The 20,205-nt window shown below is 44.8% G+C and overlaps 1 protein-coding gene across 2 annotated transcripts in view; it reads left to right on the forward strand.

The window, feature by feature from the left end:
- The window catches only part of LOC140224887 (uncharacterized), a 49,202-nt gene extending 34,471 nt beyond the window's left edge, over positions 1-14,731 (forward strand). For both annotated transcript variants that reach the window (XR_011900107.1, XM_072301919.1), the window contains exon 3: positions 14,595-14,731. Coding sequence is in view for 1 of the 2 variants with exons in the window: in XM_072301919.1 (XP_072158020.1) it covers positions 14,595-14,599 (5 nt within the window). In the remaining variant the exon portion in view is untranslated. The remainder of the gene's footprint in view (positions 1-14,594) is intronic.
- Positions 14,732-20,205: the final 5,474 nt, after the last annotated feature.

The following is a 20,205-nucleotide window of genomic DNA, read 5'->3' on the forward strand; positions in this document are numbered from 1 at the left end:
CAGATCTCCAAACCTCTGTTATACTTTTCAAAAGTTGGTACCCGTGCTCTGATAGTGCTGTTCATCTGACAACAATGTCAGTGTCAGCTGATAATAATATTTTTATCATATGAGGTTAATAAAAAGTTTTCAGTCAGTCTTTGACATCCTGAATAATTGTCTTGGTATTTATTTACTAATTTTACAGAATTATATTTTATTTCTTATTAAAACTAAGAAATACAGTGCAATCTGTGTAAGTGCAATCTGTGATGAGCCTCGAGACTCATTAGACCATTAGCTAAACGTGGCTCATACAGGAATCCACTTACCCCTCTCTTCCCCACGCTCCTGATCACTGCGTCGGCGTCTTGACGAACAATAGCTAATGACGGTCGCCAAGCTAGGCCGGGATCCTCAGCTCCTCGCCCAATTACTTACGCTTCATTAACCATTTCACCGTCACGCTAGGATTCGCCCAATTTTCGAAAAAATTATTTCGCGAGTTTTTAGCAATTGTTTCCTTACTCTCCGTTGAAACACGAATTAAAAGAGGTCTCATTCATAAAAATCGGCCAAATAGAAGAGAAGTTACAGTATTCGAAATCCGAAGAAATCAACAAAACTTCTCCAAACAAAAAATAAAATGAAGGGGAAAAAAAAGAAATGTATAAATTACAATTTAATATGATTGACCTCAGAATGTGACAAGCAATTCAATTATAAAAAGGAGAAAAAATTGAGTGAAATTACAAAAAATTAGCCTCTTGCAAGGGGCTTCCTTGTATAAGTTTTGACCTGAAGACAAGTAAATCCCGTTACATTATTAAAACGAAATTGACTCCATAGTTTAATGCCTTAGTTTCTTGAATACGATTATTTTAAGCTCTCGAAAATTTATACCAGCAATTTTACCCATGGGGTGATTTCCTGAGAGCTGATAATATCACGAATTTCTCATAGAGCCCTTCAAAAATGGCTTGCTTTTTGGGCAGCCGATTCGGCCATCAAACCGGGGTTTAAATGGAAGCTGATAATAACACAAAGCTCTGAGAAAAATTTTGAGATGAGTATAGGAACGGTTTGTAAATTACGAGGAGAGGCGGGCATTCTGTTCAGCATATCGATACATAAGTATTTTCACACGTAGAATTTAATTTTCACGTCAGGGAGTCGACATATTTTGATTTTTTCGATTTTATACGGAAAATGTATGGTTTTTCGGGATTGAAATTACTACAATTGTTTCATGAAAAATGAATGCACCCAAAATGACTATAGCATTTTGACTTTCACATACGTGCACTCACTAAATCGATTGGTAAATTCAAAGAGTGGGTACATCGACCTGATATATCAAGTTTCTGCAATTTTTCACGGCAAATCGGTAGATTTTCGGGATGTGGATTGCTTACTTTCAATTCATGAATGAATAAAGCATGGACATGGTTAAGCTTCTTTGCATGAAAAGACGTTTAAAATAAAAAAATCAAGACATATTTAATACAATTGCATTTATATCGAGTATAAATCTCTTTTCAATAATATAACGGGATTTATAATACCGGTGATTTGGGTATTTTAGCCCAAAAATACCTTTAAATCGACTTTATCTTCTAGGAGTTCGACAGAATTTTTCCTTTCTTCGCTTAAATTTTTCCGTAGCACTTTTCTTCAAGAATCTGATAAGATTTTGCTTGAGGCAGATCAAAAAACTTAAATTTGTTCGAATAGCTTTCTAGATTTACAATACACGGTCTCGTCAAGGTGCCTCGTTGACCTTGCACTGTTGGATCGTTAATTTTCTTGTTGTGCTGCTTGCCTTTTTTGAAATCTCTGTAAACGAAAACTAAAGGGGTTGATATGTGCGAGTTAATGACGCGCCTTATCAACACATTGTGTTGGAGTTCACTGCTTGTTTTTTTTAAACAATCTTTGGTCCCTGTTTCACTAAGCACTGGAAAAAAAAAACACATTGGATCTAGAGTCCAGACTCTTAAAAACATTGACAAGAAAATGAACTCTTGATTCAATCAGATTTTAGCTTAAATCAGAAGGAAATCCGCTCAAATTAAGAGGCTTGGTTCTTAATTTAAGCTTCAATCTGATTGAATCAAGAGTATATTTTCTTGTCAATGTTTTCAAGAGTCTGAACTCTAGAACCAATGTGTTTTTTTTTCCAGTGAGGAATTTCGTTCTGAAGAAACTTCGACGGATATTTTTCCTACCCTTGCGTTTAAGTCCCTCAATTATATTCAACTGGGCTACATTTTGCAATTGAATCGTGTCTACTAGAAGGGCGTAAGTCCCAAAACTATTGATCTTTAGCTTCCATTGATTACCCCTGGGTAATTTATGATAAAAACTCATGGGCCCTAGCATCCTGTGCTAGGCGAAGACCATATGACCTAAAGCACGAGGCACGGAAGGTGCCCGAGCAAAATTTGGATGTTCGTGCGGCTTATCGCGAAAACGGTCATGCGACGAAAGAGCTTAGTTCTTGAGTAAAGCTAGATTCTGATTGAATCAAGATTATTTTTTCTTGTCGATGTTTTTAAGAGTCTGGATTCTAGATCCAATGTGGTTTTTTTTTTTTTCCAGTGGAGCTGAACGACACTCCAGTTGTCACTCAACGGACAGCGGTTAGTTCCCGCCTAGTTAAACTACGCACGCATCGAAAGTGCTGTGTAATCCGCAATCGGGAATCGGCGCGTCGACTCCCTCGCGCGCGGTGATCCTTTAGGGCCTCGCATCGTCAGGGGCAAGGGCAAGGGTCCCGTATCACGGGCCGATCAAGTAGGTCACGAGCGACGCGCTGACCTACCATAAATCATCCGGCTCCGAGCCCTTTGTTTTGCTTTTCGTCCGCAAACGTTTTCGTACTCCCAGGGGACAGTTGCACCGCGCTAAGCAGAAAGGGACCAAGCCATATCAGCTATTGCCAAATTTAACCTCGCAATTTAATTTTTTACACGAAAACGGTCGCGCGGATTCTTGCGCGAATTTCAGTGAATTTTCTACACAGTACGAAGCGAATTCCTTAAGATTTTCCATGAAATCCGCTCAAACGTTCTCTTGTGAGAAATTAAATTACCCGGTTGAATTTGGCAATGACCGATGTGCATTGCTTGGTTCCTTTCTGCTCAGCGCGGTCCAGTTCTGCCGTGCTAAGGAATAACGCCGTATGAACATTCGGGAGTTGCCAAGTTTCCCTAGAAGAAAATTTTGCCCCTGTATTTTTGACAAAATTCATGCATATTTTTCCTTGAAATTCTCAGATATTTTAGATTAAATTGTGTACAAAATTGTCTGAAAATTTGAGAAAATAATGTTCACAATTTTCCCAGTAATTGCAGTTTTAAACGGAGGAAACTTAGCAACGTCTGAAGGCTCATACGGAGTTTTGCCTTAGCACGGCAGAGTTGCTCGAGAACTAGTTTGTCCGATGTCGATCGGTGTAACGTGCTACACAGAAGCGCCCTCCCCGCCTCGCCGCGCTGTTCGCTTGAAGACGGTTTAAGAAGAAAAAACAAAAACGAAAAAAACCGGACGCTGAATACAACTTGTTCGGTTACAAGGAGCCTCTTGCCTCCCTCCATCCTCGTTGAGACTTTATTGCTGGATAAGCGAGCAAAAAACCGTTTTTTGGTCGATTAGATTTTCGGTCAGCTCGGTCGAGTGGACGGTCACACTCGGTGAGCAATGCTGTTCTGCCGTGCTATGGAAAAACGCCGTATGAACCTTCGGGCGTTGCCAAATTGCCTTTCTTAAAACGCGAATTTTCTGGTGAACTTGTGAATATTTTTCCTCCCAATTTTTCAGATAATGTTGTTCGCAATTTCACCTGAAGATTCTGAAAATTTAAATGAAAAATATTCATGACTTTCCCCTAAAATAAACATTTTACTGGAGGAAATTTGGCAACTCTCAAATGTTTATACGGCGTTCTTCCTTAGCAGGGCAGTACTGGTGCAAGAAAAAAACGCCGCAATTGACAGTCATGCGTTGCCGGAGTCCTTCCGATATAACCATGGTTTTCTTGATGGTTTACGTATATTTTCCTTTGGGGTCCTTTCACGGTTCAATACCAAACGTATTAAAGTTTTGCAGGGAAAAGTCCATAGACTTACTTGAAAGTATATATTTTGTCGGAGAAAATTTGGCAATCGCCGTATGCTCATGCGGCGTCTTTTCCTAGCAGGACGGAACGGTTTTCTACGGCCCGAAGAGCTTATGCCGCTCTGTTTTGGGTCGAGCTCTGTGAACGGCCAGAACAAGGGAGAATTGCTCTCAACCAGGTTCACTGGGGGGAATAAAAAAACTTATTGGATCTATGGAGTCCAGACTCTTCAAAACATTGATGAGAAAAAGGACTCTTGATTCAATCAGATTTAAGCTTAAATCAAAAGGAAATCCGCTCAAATTAAGAGGCTTAGTTCTTGATTTAAGCCTAAATCTGATTGAATCAAGAGTATTTTTTCTTGTCAATGTTTTTAAGAGCCTGAGCTCTAGATCCAATGTGTTTTTTTTTCCCAGTGCGCCCTTTCAGGCGCGTGATCGAGCATTTTCTGCACCCCTGCGAAGGTTTCAGCGGTCCTATTACTGAAATTTCGTCAGCACGATAAGATACCGAAAAGCGACTTATCGCTTGGGTTACATAAGTTTCCTTATTGTATTGTTGTCTCGACTGAGAATCAATTTTAGGCCCCTGTTGAAAATACGAAACGAACCCCTGTCAAGCCCGTCAACCATGCGATGTATCGCATTTCGACGTCTCTTCGAGTTGCCACGAAGTTTCAATGATCGGCCCCGCCGAAGAATTCGGTCGAGGAGCGGAAAGCGTCGTGGCCGTGGGAAGGGGGGGGGGGGGGGGGCGCCACGCGTCAAAATCGCCGTCAGGCGACGAGCGGGCTCATAAATTACCGTTGCTCCGCGATCAGCTGAGCCGCCGGTGACGCACCGGGCCCGTCGCGATCGCCGTCGGCGCTCAATTTCGGCGCGTCCCCCCCTCGACGTGACGTCACAACCCCCTGCCCCCTCCTGGTGCAGCGGGGTCGAGGAAAACCGTCTGTCACCGACCGATGACGCTCGCGACGACGCGGTTGTCAAATTTTTAACCGACCGAGTGCCTTCTTGATGATAGAACTAGGAACCACTAGGCTGCCGTGCTAAGGAAAAACGCCGTATGAACATTCAGGCGTTGCCAAATTTCCGTCGATGAAACACGAATTTCCTAGTAAACTTGTGAAAATTTTCTTCCAATTTTTCAGATAATTTTACTCGCAATTTCGCCGAAAAGTCCTAAAAATTTCGAGGGAAAACATTCATAACTTTCCTAGGGAATGACCATTTTATTGATGGAAATTTGGCAACTCTCGAATGTTCATACGGCGTTCTTCCTTAGCACGGCAGTACTATGCTGCCGTGCGAAGGAAAAACGCCGTATGAACAATCGAAAGTTGCCAGATGTCCTCCGATATAATGTTTACTTTTGACGAAAGTTATGAAAAATTGTCCTTGAAATTTCTAGACCATTTAGATCAAATTATGAACAAAGTTCTGTCATATTTCTCTTACGCCTTGATACCGAAGTCTTCTCTTCTCAAAGAATAGATTCTGATCTGCACTCTTGTAACTCTAGTCCTACGAGCTCTGGATTGATCGTGAGATGAACTCCTAAATTTTCATGACCAGGAAAGAATTATATTGCAAGGACAACTTAGTATAATTTATCAAAGTTGTAAGCCTGGATATCAAATTAAGGATTGTTCTGTTTCCTCGGATTAATTTCCATTCTGATCTCCGTGCACTTCCGTAACCATGGGGATTCTCAGTGACTTTAACGCAGGGTAAGAGAAGTAAACGCATTGACAAAAATCGGTGGAAGTCAGGGTATCAAATTAATTTTAGTTGTGATTCGATAGAGAAACCATGGGGATTCTCAGTGACTTTAACGCAGGGTAAGAGAAGTAAACGCATTGACAAAAATCGGTGGAAGTCAGGGTATCAAATTAATTTTAGTTGTGATTTGATAGAGAAACCATGGGGATTGTCAGTGACTTTAACGCAGGGTAAGAAAAGTAAACGCAATGACAAAAATAGGTGGAAGTCAGGGTATCAAATTAATTTTAGTTGTGATTCGATAGAGAAACCATGGGGATTCTCAGTGACTTTAACGCAGGGTAAGAGAAGTAAACACATTGACAAAAATCGGTGGAAGTCAGGGTATCAAATTAATTTTAGTTGTGATTCGATAGAGAAACCATGGGGATTCTCAGTGACTTTAACGCAGGGTAAGAGAAGTAAACACATTGACAAAAATCGGTGGAAGTCAGGGTATCAAATTAATTTTAGTTGTGATTCGATAGAGAAACCATGGGGATTCTCAGTGACTTTAACGCAGGGTAAGAAAAGTAAACGCAATGACAAAAATTGGTGGAAGTCATGGTATCAAATTAATTTCAGTTGTGATTCGATAAATTTTCACTCTGATCTCCGTGCATTCAATGGCCATACGGGTAGTACCAGTGACTTTAACGCAGGGTAAGGAAAGTAAAAACAGTGATAAAACTTGGTGGACGTCGGCGGGGTATTAAGTGAATTTTTGTTTAGTGTTCTTAGATTGATTTTCATTCTGATCTCCACACTAACAAAAATTCCGGCCATAGAAGCCGTACTTAAGGGCTACTTAGACATATCGTCCGCGTTCCGGGCTCAGAGGCCGAAAGTTCCGGGTGTAGCACCCGAAGCAGTCAAATCTACAGGTCCACCACCCGGAATTTTTTCGCCTCTGAGCCAGGAACGTCCGGTATATCTATATAGCCCGTAACTTTTGTTTCAGTGCATGAATTTTGGTAGCCTTACATGAAGTACCTTTATAGGGAGAGTATGTACAACTCGATTTGTGAAGCTCTTAGGGCCCAAAAGGGCGACAACGTGAAAAACGAAAATCACTAGAAAAGTGCCGCTGCCAACCTATGCATTTGAAAGATTAATCAATAATCAATAGGGCCGACAGCGCATTGTAAACAAGCGTCTTTAAGGATTAAGACTTCGAAACTGAGAAACTTTATGTATAATGAAAGTTTTAGACGAGCTTTTATAATTTTTGATCAGTGTAAATAGTTGAAATGTGAACATTAGTACTACTGGATGATTCGAGCTCATAGGTTGGCTGCCTTTCTAGGCCCCAAGAGATACATGATCTGATCAAACCTAACCTCCAAAGTTTCGAGTTGTACATACTCTCCCTATATTGGTACTCAAGCCTCACAGGGATTCTCAATGACTTTAACGCAGGGTGAACAAAGTAAAGACAATGACAAAAATTGGTGGACGTGGACCGGAAGACGAGCGGTTATTCGGTCGGTCGGGCCGGGGCCGCCGACAAGGCGGACGACAGACGCAGCCGTTCCGATTCAGTAGGTCGCTTTTCTCAAGTTCATCGAACGGGTTCGCACTCGCAACTCGCTCGCCGCGGCGCGGCGGCACACGCGCGAGCGAGTCACTCGCGGACGCGCGAAGCGAGCCGCGCGGCGCGGCGCGGCGGTGCCCGGGCCGGAGCAACAAGTCGATGGGATGCGCGATGCCGGCGCCCATTAACCAAGATTTATTCATCAAAGCCCGGCTCCCCCGCCCCCCGCCAGCTTCGCCGCTAACGGTGCAGCCGTCGCCCAGCCCCCCTCAAAACCGCATAACCGACCGACGGGGACTGCGTGTAGATGAGTTGTTCTCGCGGAGGGGCGAGCTTCGCTCGAGCCCAAGCCAAGCTGCAGCTTGGCCGCGTTGCTGCCGCTGGTGTAGCGAATTATTTTCAAACAAAGCTGAAGATCAAGTTTTCCTGCTCCATTCGAATTAAGAGTCGTTCGAATTTGAGGGTCCTTTTGTCCTCAGAGACTTTTCTGATGGGGCACAGGGCGACTCTGAAATTTTAAATTTAACCGGTGTGGAGGTTACCCTTGTGCCTTATCAGAAAAGTTTCTGAGGACAACAGGACCCTCACATTTGAATTTCTCGGGGTCGATTACCCGTGGATATCCATTTTTTCTGAGTCTCCACGTCAATTTAACGAACTTGAATTTTTTTGAAAGGGGGCTCTGTCCCCCACCCTAAGGGGTCGGTATTTTGGACACGGATGGGCCGATTTTGGATTTCTTGGTGTCGATTTAAGTTAAAAATTTCCGTACGTTCTAATTCCGATTAAATAATTTCAAAATTTTGACGAAAAACCTGACTTTTGAAGTACGGACCCCCCTTTTACCACCCAAGGGGCGCCAGGGGGGCTCTGGGACTATGAAATTCGGATTCCTCGGGGTCGATTCCCCGTTCATTTCCGCGAACTCGGACTTCGTGCGACCCAAATTAACCGAAATAAAGGCCTGGTACGGTAGGTCTGGGCCACCCTGTATATTGAGAACGTCACTAAATTGATTTTTCCAAAAAAATTGTTACGACCCTTTTCTTGTGAGTTACTGACGTAGTTGTAGCCCAGCCGTGAATTTTACCGGATAGTCGTATGTATTCCCGGCGAGGAATATTCCGCGTAAACGCGACTGTGTTGAAAAATGAAAACGTGAATCGATCGACAAATCGTTAAAGAACCGGTGTCGATTCGATCGACATGAATCGATCGAAAAATAAAAACGTGAATCGATCGACAGTTAATTTAAAAACACTCGTGTCGATTCGATTGACATGAATGGATCGATAAATGAAAACTTGAATCGATCGACGTGAATCGATCGACAAAATTCGATCGACTCACGGGTTTGTTGATCCATTCACAGGTTTGTCGATCGACTCACGGGTTTGTCGATCGATTCACGGGTTTGTCGATCGACTCACGGGTTTGTTGATCGATTCACGGTTGTCGATCGAATCGGTGTCGATCGATTCATGTCGATCGAATCACGTTTTAATTTTTCGATCGATTCATGTCGATCGAATCGACACCGGTCTTTTAATAATTTGTCGATCGAATCGGTGTCGATCGATTCACGTTTTCATTTTTCGATCGATTCATGTCGATCAAATTGACACCGGTTTTTTAACATTTGTCGATCGATTCGACACCGGTTTTTTTTAAAAAATCTGTCAATCGAATCTGTGTTGATCGATTCATGTCGATCGATTCACGTTTTCATTTTTCGATCGATTCATGTCGATCGATTCACGTTTTCATTTTTCGATCGATTCATGTCGATCGAATTCATACCCTCCGTAGCCCAGCCGTGAATTTTACCGGATAGTCGTATGTATTCCCGACGAGGAATATTCCGCGTAAACGCGACCGTGTTGCAACAACGCGGTGGAATACACGTCTTGGCTCTACTCCTGGAGCCTTTTCACGTTGACCAACTTATCGGCGTGCGTGTTGTATCGCGGTAACGGGGCTCGCGGCCCAGCTGCCTCAGCACGCCTTTACCCGGAGCCCTTTGCTCCCCGGCTCCACCGCCCGCCCGCGCCCCGCCCGGCGCACAGCTCAAGAGACAAATCTTCCATCAAATCGCTCTGCAAACCGTGGCCCGCTCTGCTTTAAGCTCAGTCCGGAGCCGGAGGAAATGTAAAGTTGCGGGTGTCGCAAAGTCATGGTTCGATCTTTAATTCCGTTATATTTACAGAAAACAATAATGTACGTCTGAACGTCAAGTTGCCGTGCATCGTCCTTTGACGGAAGTCCGGAAATAGTACTGATTTTTTAAGGGCGGTTCGGAAGTACTCAAAAAGTTCGGAAATCCGCAAGAAGGTCCATAATTTATGTTATTTTTGCCGCAATGTAAGCTATTCGAATTTCGTCGAATGGAGGTACTGAAAAAGTACCGAATTTTTCTGTTGAGGAGGTACAGAATTTCTTGGAAATGAACTGAAAAAGTACTGTAAAATTACGGATTTTCGACTAGTCCGTCTTAGTAGACACCCTGTTTGAGGAACGCGGTGCATGACGTCGCCCTTACTGCTGGTTACGACAAGGGTTTTGGGCACGAAATACACCATCGGAAGAAAGTATTGATGACCAGGGTGAAATGATTCTTAATGCAATATTTTCCTGCTAGACCTTGATTGTGCCGCTAGTTAATCCTCAGGCTACTAATGAGCTTCAAACTTTTGGCTACGTCATTTTTGTCGCAATTTTCGTGTGAATTTCGAAATTTTTCTCATCTCGTCACTCTTGGGTACCGAAAAAGTACTGAATTTTTCTGCTGAGCAGGTACTAAGTATTTTGGGAAAGTACTAAAAAAGTACTGTCAAAGTAATGATTTTTTGCCAGCCAGTTTTAGTAGACACTCTGATGACACGGAATTGCTGCTCTGGCCGTTGAGAGACCACGATCTCTCCACCACGCCATTTCAAGAACTTCAAGGCTCCGAATTTTCTAGTGCAATTGAACTTCAGTGACGAGTGAAACTAGAAAAAAAGGACGTAGTAGACGATCCCTTTCTATTTTGATTGTTGAGAGGAAAGAATCGATCCAGACTTAAGACCTTCGTACTTCGTAGATTAACCTCTTGTCACACGCGTGTTCAGCTTTCACAATGTCATTTGGGTCATCCATCGAACCTTGTTTGTTTATTTTTACCTCCGGGGAGAGATTCCACGAACAAAGCCCGGGAACGTGTCCCAAAACACGGTAAAAAGGGGAAAAAACAAGGATACCCGAAGGCGAAGGAGGGAGGTACGGTTGTCATTGTCACGGGAATCAGAAATGATAGCACCCGAAAATATCGGACGGTATTCACGGTGACAACCAAGCTCGGTCTATTGAGATGAGAGTCAAACGCAGCCTTTTTCCACTCTCTCTGCGCAACTTCCTGGCGCTAAATTCCAATTCGCCAAGCCCGTTGTTAGATGCCTTCCACGCGTTCATTCGCCTTTTATCCTTCAAATGGAGGAAAAAGATGATGCAAGGACAGCTGCATGTAGATCGCACTCGAGAACTCACTGATAAAAGCAACCTTAATGGTTTTTTCCAAAGGTCTTTTCCCGATCGTGGAAAGAAGTATCTTACACGTTCAAATCAAATGAAGCCCCAATAATCCATAAACTGTGCCCGTCACACTTACGTAACACGAATTTGGACCATGGAATTCAATGGTTGCATATCTGAAAGTTTTTTTATCGTGCATTGAAGAAGTTACATGTTATACTTTCGCGGAAGAACGAAACATTTTGACAAATAGTAATCATTCTTCGAAGAAACGACATGCGAGCTTCCCATTGGTGTTCGGATCGTGTATCTTCGCTGCGGCATTTGCAGCTGGACGATAGTCTCCACTGAATTTTTTCCCTACATATTTTTTCGTGTTTGCACTCATTTGATCGGTAGAATTAACTTATAACTGAGTTGTTTTGGTTTGCGATAGTTACAAATGGAGTTGTAATAATGTGAGCAGCACTGTTAAGCGTATACGTCGTTTCTACCTAAAAATTATCAACTGCATGTTTTATACGACTGAAACGTTCAGTTGGTAATAAAGCTCTAACCTCCGAATATATCTTTCTGGTAACAACCATTGTCTTTGTTCTCGCCCGGTCGACAGAACTTCATGTAAAACTAAAACCCAACAAGGTGGCCAAAAGTATGGAAAATCGGGAACCACCAGGGAATTCGTGACGACCGGGAAAAATCAGGGGATGTCAGGGAAATTGGACAGAAAGTCAGAAATGTTTTTATTGTTGCTGATGATATGGTTGTGGTGATTCCCTCTCGAGCGTTTCAAGTGAACCGCTCGTATTCGTTTCCCTTGAAAATGTTCATTTTTCTGACTTAGTGTGTTTTCATTCTCACCGATTCAATTACTTCCAGTAGAGATGGGAAGTGTAAGTTTGGTACAACTATGAGAAGATATGAGCCTTTGATTTCGAAATTCCGGTTTTTCTGTTGTCTTACTTCATGATCAAGTGCGCAAAGCAATTTTTTGGGGTCAAAATGTTTGAGAATTTCTCATGAAAGGTCAGCAGGGTGTCTACAAGTCCGGAAAGAGTACTGATCTTTTAAGGGCGGGCCGCAAGTACTGAAAAAGTGCGGAAATTCCGCAAGAAGGTTCGGAATTGTTGTCATTTTTGTCGCTATTTAAGCGAGGAATTCAAATTTTTTAAATTTTTCTAATTTCGTCAATTGGAGGTACTGAAAAGTACTGAATTTTTCTATTGAGGAGATACTGAATTTCTTGGGAATGTACTGAAAAAGTACTGTGAAAGTACTGATTTTTGGTCAGCCTGTATCAGTAGACACTCTGGTCAGGAAAAAGTCAGGGAATTGCTAAACTTTTGGCCACCCTGAACCTACCATGGCACGACCAATCGGAATTCGAACAGCTGGCCACCCTCCTCCGCCGAAGGCACTGCAGAGGAATCCGTTTCGCGAGACCGTAAGGAAGCATCCGGCCCCCGGCCCGGAGGAGACGAAACGCATGCGAGAGAGCGCTCGGGGCAGTGACCAGTGCAGCGCGGCGATGCACCGGCGGCGCCCCTCCCCTCGACCGCCCCCGCACGGCACGCGCCGGCCGCACCGCCGCCGGCGCCCGGCGCGTGCCTCCTGGCCCAGGTTAGTTTCGCGCCTCCCAAATCAGATATCCCGCGCGATCCCCATTGTTCGGGAGTTTAATCGGCGGTCCTCCTCGATCCGATCCCCTCTCCCCCCGGCCGGCTCGTCCGCCGTGACTTTGCCGCGTTTTTATGTGTGTATCTTCGGTTGGTCCTTTCTCCCGTCTCGCAGCTGCCGTGTCCACGTGCCGCACACCTGTACCCTCCCCCTCGCTTTCTCCCCCTCGCTAGAGCTTGGAGGACAAAGGCTCGTCGACGGCTAAGCTCGCCCGGCCGTCTGACGGTCAGGGACTCGAGTCCGTGTTTTCATGATCGATTCTCGAGCGGTCGGTCTCGTCGATCGCGGTATTTGAGGTGCGGGATAGTTAGTTGGCAGGGTGTCTGGCATCAGGAAAAACCGGAAAATATCAGGAATTTTGGCCGATCAGGAAAAAATCAGGAAAATATCAGAAAAATCGAAAAAATCGGACGTTTTATCAGGAATCTTTCTTACACGAATCTCCTCAGCGGAAAAAATCTTACTGCTTTTTGCCTACCGTGCCAGGAGTCGAGAAAAATCAGGAAAATATCAGGAATTTTTTTATAAAATATCAGGAAGAATCAGGAAAATATTAGGATTTTTTCTGGAAAACATACTAGACACCCTGGTTGGCTACCTGCAGGCTGATTGTTGAAATTGATACACAGAGCGATAGACATAGAAGACATAGGGAGTGTGGAGCGATCCGAATTTTCCAGTTTCGTAATTCCTAGTCCAAACTGTTCTCCTTACCGGATCGATACACAATTTTTCACCCTGTGCTCTCTCAAATTTTTGACTCTTTCTCATTTTGAATAGAGGACTGTCTGGGTTCATCACGAACGTTATAGAAAACACCATTATTTGAAAGAGTAGAGAAATCCCACCCCCCCCCCCCCCTAAAATTTAACTGATGTCTTGCACATTGGCTGTTATAGAGATCGGAAAATATCTTAACTTCGTTACCGTTAAGTAGGAGCATTCTATTTAGAACCTAGATCGAGGAATATGAGAAGCTCATCTCTTGAAGCATCGTGATCTGAATTCGTGATACACTTCAATTTCCTCCATTTAGATCAATCGTCTCTCGTCGATACAACAATTTATTCACCATCGTTCATGAGTAGTCTAATTCTCTTCCAAGTTCGCCTCTCATCTGTGCTCTCTATCGATGTGCGATGTATCGCATCCGTTGGTGCTCCAGCTGTCATCCGAACTCCTACCGGACGGACTCCCCCCTCCACCTTCGTGCGTTACCCCCTCCATTTAAATATGACCTCGCCGTTTTAATTATATCTGGATCTGGATTTCTCCTACCCCGTGTTTACTTATTTTTTTAAGGTTAGCTCTCCAGTTCTTTTGTTTCGGTCCCGTTGTTCTGGCCGGAAATCTAGATTGCACCGAGCCATCACCCTTTCCCTCCAGCCGGGCGGCGGCCGAGTCGGGGCTCCCGGGTACTTGCGCCCCCCCCCCCCCCCCCCCCCGCGGGACCCCTCGACTGATTTCGTGTTTCCGCTCCGGTGTTCGCTCTTCCATCAGCCATTGAATTTTACACTTTAAAACCCTGACTTTATACGCATATACAGTCAAGAGAACAAAGTTCAAGCATTACTGGGTCAAAATGTGCGGCAAATAATGGAATTTCCTCGGCCGAATTTTCTGTCTCTTCACTAGTTACGGCAGTTTTTTACTGCAAGAATCGTTCCGTAAGGCTACCCTACTAAAATTCAGTCAGCCTGACGTAAGGCTATGTCTCATAAACCACCCTGAGTGACTGATTCAGTCTGACATCAGGCTGACATAAGTCTGACATCAGGCTGACATCAGGCTGACATAAGTCTGACATCAGGCTGACTCACTTTTACTATGGTAGTTTTCCAACAATATTTCAGTGTTTTGTCGGTATTACTGTGGAGAGTCTTGAGTCTTCCCCTCAATGCTAATTTAGTAGTTTTTCAAACTTCTGCGAGCGTTTCTCTGAAATTTTTCGTTTAATTTTTTATTCAAATTTAAATTCTCTCAATATTTATAAATGTCTTCTTGTCTGTTCCAGCTTGAGGTAACCAGCAGCTTTACGTTCCATCCAATGTTTTGCGGTGGACAAGGGGCCCAAAGTTTGATCGTCCTCCTTCGGATCGTGAGTTCATTTTCCTTTCAAACATTTAAACCTGTTATTTTGGCATCTGTGATCAAAAGGGTTAATGGACCACTAGACAGGGTACGAATTTAAGCATTCTAATACATGTTTCTTAACCAAAATTTCACGTAGAACACGATTCGCGCAACGAATATTACTGAAACCAACTCTTAGCGAAGATATTAACCTTTTTATTTCACATTGGTTACGAGGAATTTGAACTGGCTGCTCACAAGAAACTCAAAGCTCTACGTGAGTCAAATCGCGCACTACAATGGTTTCAGCAAGCTTCTCAATCGAGCAATGTTCATTTCCCACCATGTGTTGTTCAAACTATAAGCAATTTGCTATAGCTGAGCCAAAGCGTCAAGACCGAGGTTGCCAGATTTTTATATCGCTGAGACGTTCATGATAACGTTTAGCGCGCGATGTGAATCACGTAGAGCATTGAGTTTTCATGAGCGGGTCGTTTCAATTCACGCATCAAGAATCATCAAATATCTTTGTAAGGAGTTAATTTCGGTAATTTTCGTTGTGCGTATCGTGTTTTACGTGAAATTTTGGTTAAGAAACATGTATTAGAATGCTGAAATTCGTACCTTATCTAGTGGTCCATTGCCTGCTCTCGTTCAGCAATTCAGTGCTAAGGATGAGCGCAAGTAGGAGGAAGGAAACGGGGGTGCTTTTACACTCGGATCTGGGAAAGGGGTGTAAGTTGAGACACTATGCCAATTTTTAAAAAAAAAATCTCCTCAAATGACCTCAAATTGAATGATACCTCCTCTCTCCATATTGGCGTTGTCCATGTTGAATATTTCGTAGCATCATAGTGCGCACGGGTTGGATTGTTTTTGAAGCGGAAATCCTGTAAAACGCATATTTCTTACGGAGATCCGGAAGTTCAGAGTGAATTTCAGACTTTCCTGATGCGCTCATCGTGATTTTTGAACCATTTTCTCCAAGAATTAACTCTTCTTTTTACACTAGTTGAAGTTTGCAACAATTTCCTTGGACTTTATATTGCCATAAGAAGGGCATATTTCTAGTTAAGTTCATTCATAGAAGATGCGCGCGCTTATCGTGATGTTTGAGCCATCTTCTACAAGAATCAAATCTTCTTTTTGCACTAGTTGAAGCTTGCAACAGATTCATTGGACTTTATATTGCCATAAGAAGGTCATAGTTCTACATTAGTTCATCCATAGAAGTACGTATCTACACCAAGAACCTCATGACCCATACGTTGTTGGTCAAATGATCCAGGTCCCTTATCGCAGAATGTAGTCCAATTAGAAAGCGGCACAATTTTTCCGTGTTGGAATGATTAATATCCCATACTCCCCTCTACACAGATAGTGTAGCGGGAACCGCCATTGCATATTAACAGGGTGGAATGGACCAGCCGTGTTAAGGTCGACCTCCCCGCCCCGCTCGCCACGGCTCCGCGGGCTCGCGTCCAGCGACGGCACTGACCCGGGCAAGATGGAACATGGAAGCTCGACGCACAAGCGCGGGCCTTGGCAGTGGAGCGCGGCCGTCCATTACGCGGGCCCCGGGGCCGCCTCCGTTACGCAGGGCGCGGGTCGCCGAGTCGCCCCCTCCAACGGGATCGCCGCGAATTCGCGCGCCGGACCGCCGTTGCCGGCTGCGTCTCGGGGGGGCTTTTTTTCCGTGCGAACGCTTTAATTGCATCCGATCGGCTCCGGTGCGGTCGCCCGGGTCAGGACGCGCATCGCGGATGCTGCATGCGGCCGCTCCGCCGAGACCCACAAACCTCTTGCCCCGACCGCCGTTGCCGCGTCGTCGCCCGACCGCGACGACGACGATCGCGGCGCGTCCACCTCGAGGAACGGGAATGGAGGCTTTGTCGAAGCGGGTAATTTGCGAGTGTATCCAGCGCCCCTCCCTTCCATCTTCGACTTAGAGGAAGGAAGAATCCGGAGGTGCAGGAATCCGAATTCCGCGCGAAAATGCGGGTACTTGAATTCCGTGCCCAAATGCTGAAATTTTAACTTGAACTTCGCGCATAATTGCAGGAACTCGAACGTTGGATTTCAGGGATTTTTCTTGGGAAACACGAAGTGACAGGAATGCGGACGGGGATTCTAAGGAGAAGTCCGGTGACCGGTGGCTCTTGCAAGGCTCTAGACAGCCCCACCTCTCTGTGTCCGGGTCTTCCAGCCTCCTTTTTATTCTTTAATTTTCATTATTTTCTTCTTTATTTAAGGTACAAAATCCCTTCTGGGAGTAGAGCTCTCGAGTCGAAATCTGGCTACTCCGCAGGGTTGCCACAGTCAGGGAATACCGGGAAATGTCAGGGAAAAATCCTTGAGTCACCTTAATTTGCTTTCTAAGGTCATTTCTCCACGAAACGTTTCATTCTCAGGGAAAAATCCAACATGCGAAGTTGGGAAAAATATTAAGTTAGTCGATACCGATCACAGTGCTAACTGAGAGTCATTGTCAAGTCCCCGGAACGATTTCAAAAGAAGAGGACATTTTGTTGTGTTGTTCTACGGGAAAAAAGCCCAAAAGTTTCATTCCTGCGATTCGAACTTGGGAACAATCCCGAACACGTCCCGTGGAGACAAGGCCTAGGAAAGGTTTGACGTTTCGAACAACTTTGCCCGAAAACCATTTCTAATCATGGCTCTTCACTTTCTGGAATATCTTCAATTGCCAGGGAATTTTACTCAAATTTGTCAGGGAATTTCATTTGCTAAATTCCGTGGCAACCCTGACTCTGGCTGTCAGGATGGGTTCCTCGTTGGAACCGGGCGACGGGCGTTTGGCCCGGCGATGCGGGAGGAGCGGTCGGGGGGGGGGGGCGGAGCTCCAACGGGAGTCGGGCTCCGGAGCTCCGGCTGCTGCGGCTGAATTTTGACGTGCTCCCTGCGAGGTGCAGGAAACCGGTCTCGGGCTCGTCGTCGTACGGTTCTTGCCGCCTCCCGACCCGACAATAATCCGCCACCGCGCCGACCCCGCCTCACCGGACCCACACAGGAAACGCACGCACCTCCAACCGGAGCGGCACAGTTCACTCGGCACTTTTGGACCATCTCGACAATCCTAGAATCGCGTTTCCATTTTGGAGCCCCAAGTCCTGAACGTCCAGGGCCCCATGACCCCTCAAAGTCCAGTCCTAGGACCTCTCCAATACTTCAGGGGTTCCCGTTAAGAGTTTACCAAACCTCTCTCAAAGGAAAACAATTCGGAAATAATATTTGAAAGAATGGAGATGTTGCATGTGTGAGGGATTTGCGATTTGACCATTGATTCTTCTGTAAAAGTTTGCGAGAAACATGATGGTGCCTCTAGTTATCTGCCGTGATTTCAGTTTTAGAGTCTCCAAATAAGGTGGCAGCCCTGTCAATATATTAGCTCCCTATCTTTGCATGGAGAGTTTGTCTTGATGTAGAGGTGGACTCTTAGGGTAGGGTGGGATATCCCCTCCATTTTGGCCTCACTTGGAGAGCTTTTTTTGAGCTTGGGAGTTGATTTTAGAGAAAACCAGTGGCACCATCGTGTTTCTCGCGAACTTTTACATAAGAATCAATGGTCAAATCGCAAATCCCTCACATATGCAACTTCTCCATTACTCTGAGACGCTTTCTCTGGCTCTGATCGTTCTAGGGTCCACGGATGCATCCCGGGAAATCAGGACCCGGACAACCCCATCCCTCGTCACGTTCAATCACAAAGTTTTAAAAGACTCGCAGAGCACCACTTAATCGGACTGTATGGAGCAATTGGGAACTACGATTTCTGGCTTATCCGTGAAAACGCCCATGTGCGTAGGGAAATCAGTGAAAAACCTACGTTGTTTCGAAACTAAGCCCGAGTTTGTAGTTCTTAATTTCGAAATGCAGTCCAACTTACGGACAGCCTCTGATTCGAAGAGTAATTATACGAAAGTACTTTTTTACCTTGGACGTTTCATATTAACGAAGATACGAGCTCTTGAAGTTGCCCGCATCATGTCCCACTTCTCTGGGCGACTCGCTCCACCGTGCGGCGTGCGGGCGAGGGGTCGGGCACTCAAACTCGGTCGGATGAGGCTGCGGCCGGCCACGACCCCGACCCCCGAGTAGTAACGCTATCCAGTCGATCGTCAACGCAAATTGTTCGAAATTATCTTACATTCCGCACAGTTATTCAGTCCGCGCTCCAGCCAGCCAGCTCGCTCCCGGGCCAAACTAGATCTCTTGATCGGTCCGAGGACTTGAGCTCTTCATCAGAAACTCAGGATTAATACGGGCCGAGTTCATCAGAAAGGAACCAACCCACATTAAGTTGGAATTGAGGAAAATAGGTTTGAAGTTTTATTCCTACCTAAGGCTCAATTTCGAAAATAAGCTTCAACCCCTTTTTTCACAAACTAATTTCTTATTTTCGACTTTGAGATTTTTGCAGGAGAAAATAAACGACTAGTGGAACTAAAAAACATTCTTAACTCAAATTTTTCGGAAATGTGGGTTGGTTCCTCTCTGATAAACTCTGTCCTTACAAGAGACGATACGGGTCCGTTGTGTCGGTTTAAGAGGACTAATATCACGTCGAGCACATCAGAAATGTTGGGTCAGAAATGTTTACCAGGTGATCCAGATAGCCCGCAAACGCGCCCTTTGTTTAGTGTCGACTATGACCAACACTTCATTATAACTCCTGGATGCAACTATTCGGGCTTCATGGATGTCCGTGTTGTATACACACGAAAATGAAGGCGTTTTGATTGACCAGCACTCGCTGTGCGGCGCAAACGCAACGGCGGGCTTTACTGCTAGGGTTAAAAATGGCTGAGCGCTTTCAAATCCAGGGCCGGATTAAGGGGGTGGCCACATGGGCCGCGGCCTATGGCGGCAAATCAAAGGGGCGGCAAATTTTGCACTTTTTTTAAAAACAAAATTGGATTTTGACAAAAAAAATTACAAACGAGAAAAGGCGACAAAATCTCTCATTTCCTGAGAGTATAGTAATTTCTATATTTGTCGTCTTTCAGTTATACAAGAGATAGCACCTTTAATTAGTCGAGTTATGAGAGAAACTAAACACGCAATTTGGCCTGGAACGGCGCGACTTAGAGAGAAATGACGACGAGGACTTGAGATGAAAAGGAGAAGCCCTCGGCGCGGCGGTCGGCGTGTAACACATATTAGCGCCTACAAGACTGCACGAATACTTCACGCATTGCATCAAACACAGTGCGGTCACTGCGGTCAGCGTGAAACGGATAGCGCCTACAAGAATGCATGAATACTTCACGCATTGCGGCAAAGACAGTGCGGTCAGCGTGAAACGCTTAGCGCCTACGAGACTGCGTGAATACTTCACGCATTGCGCCAAACACAGTGCAGTCTGCGCGGCCCGGCAGCGGAAGTTAAAATCATTAAACTACATTTATGTTTGTTCATTTATAATTTATTCGTTCATTTCTTATGAGTGGAAAGCTTTGTCCACACAGAGATAGGTTTACTGAGCTTAACTTTCGCGCTAAGTTCCGTGAACTTTTACTAATAGTGTTAGCAGG

Source organism: Bemisia tabaci, chromosome 6 (genome assembly GCF_918797505.1).
Source record: "Bemisia tabaci chromosome 6, PGI_BMITA_v3".
Classification (NCBI taxonomy): Eukaryota; Metazoa; Arthropoda; class Insecta; order Hemiptera; family Aleyrodidae; genus Bemisia; species Bemisia tabaci.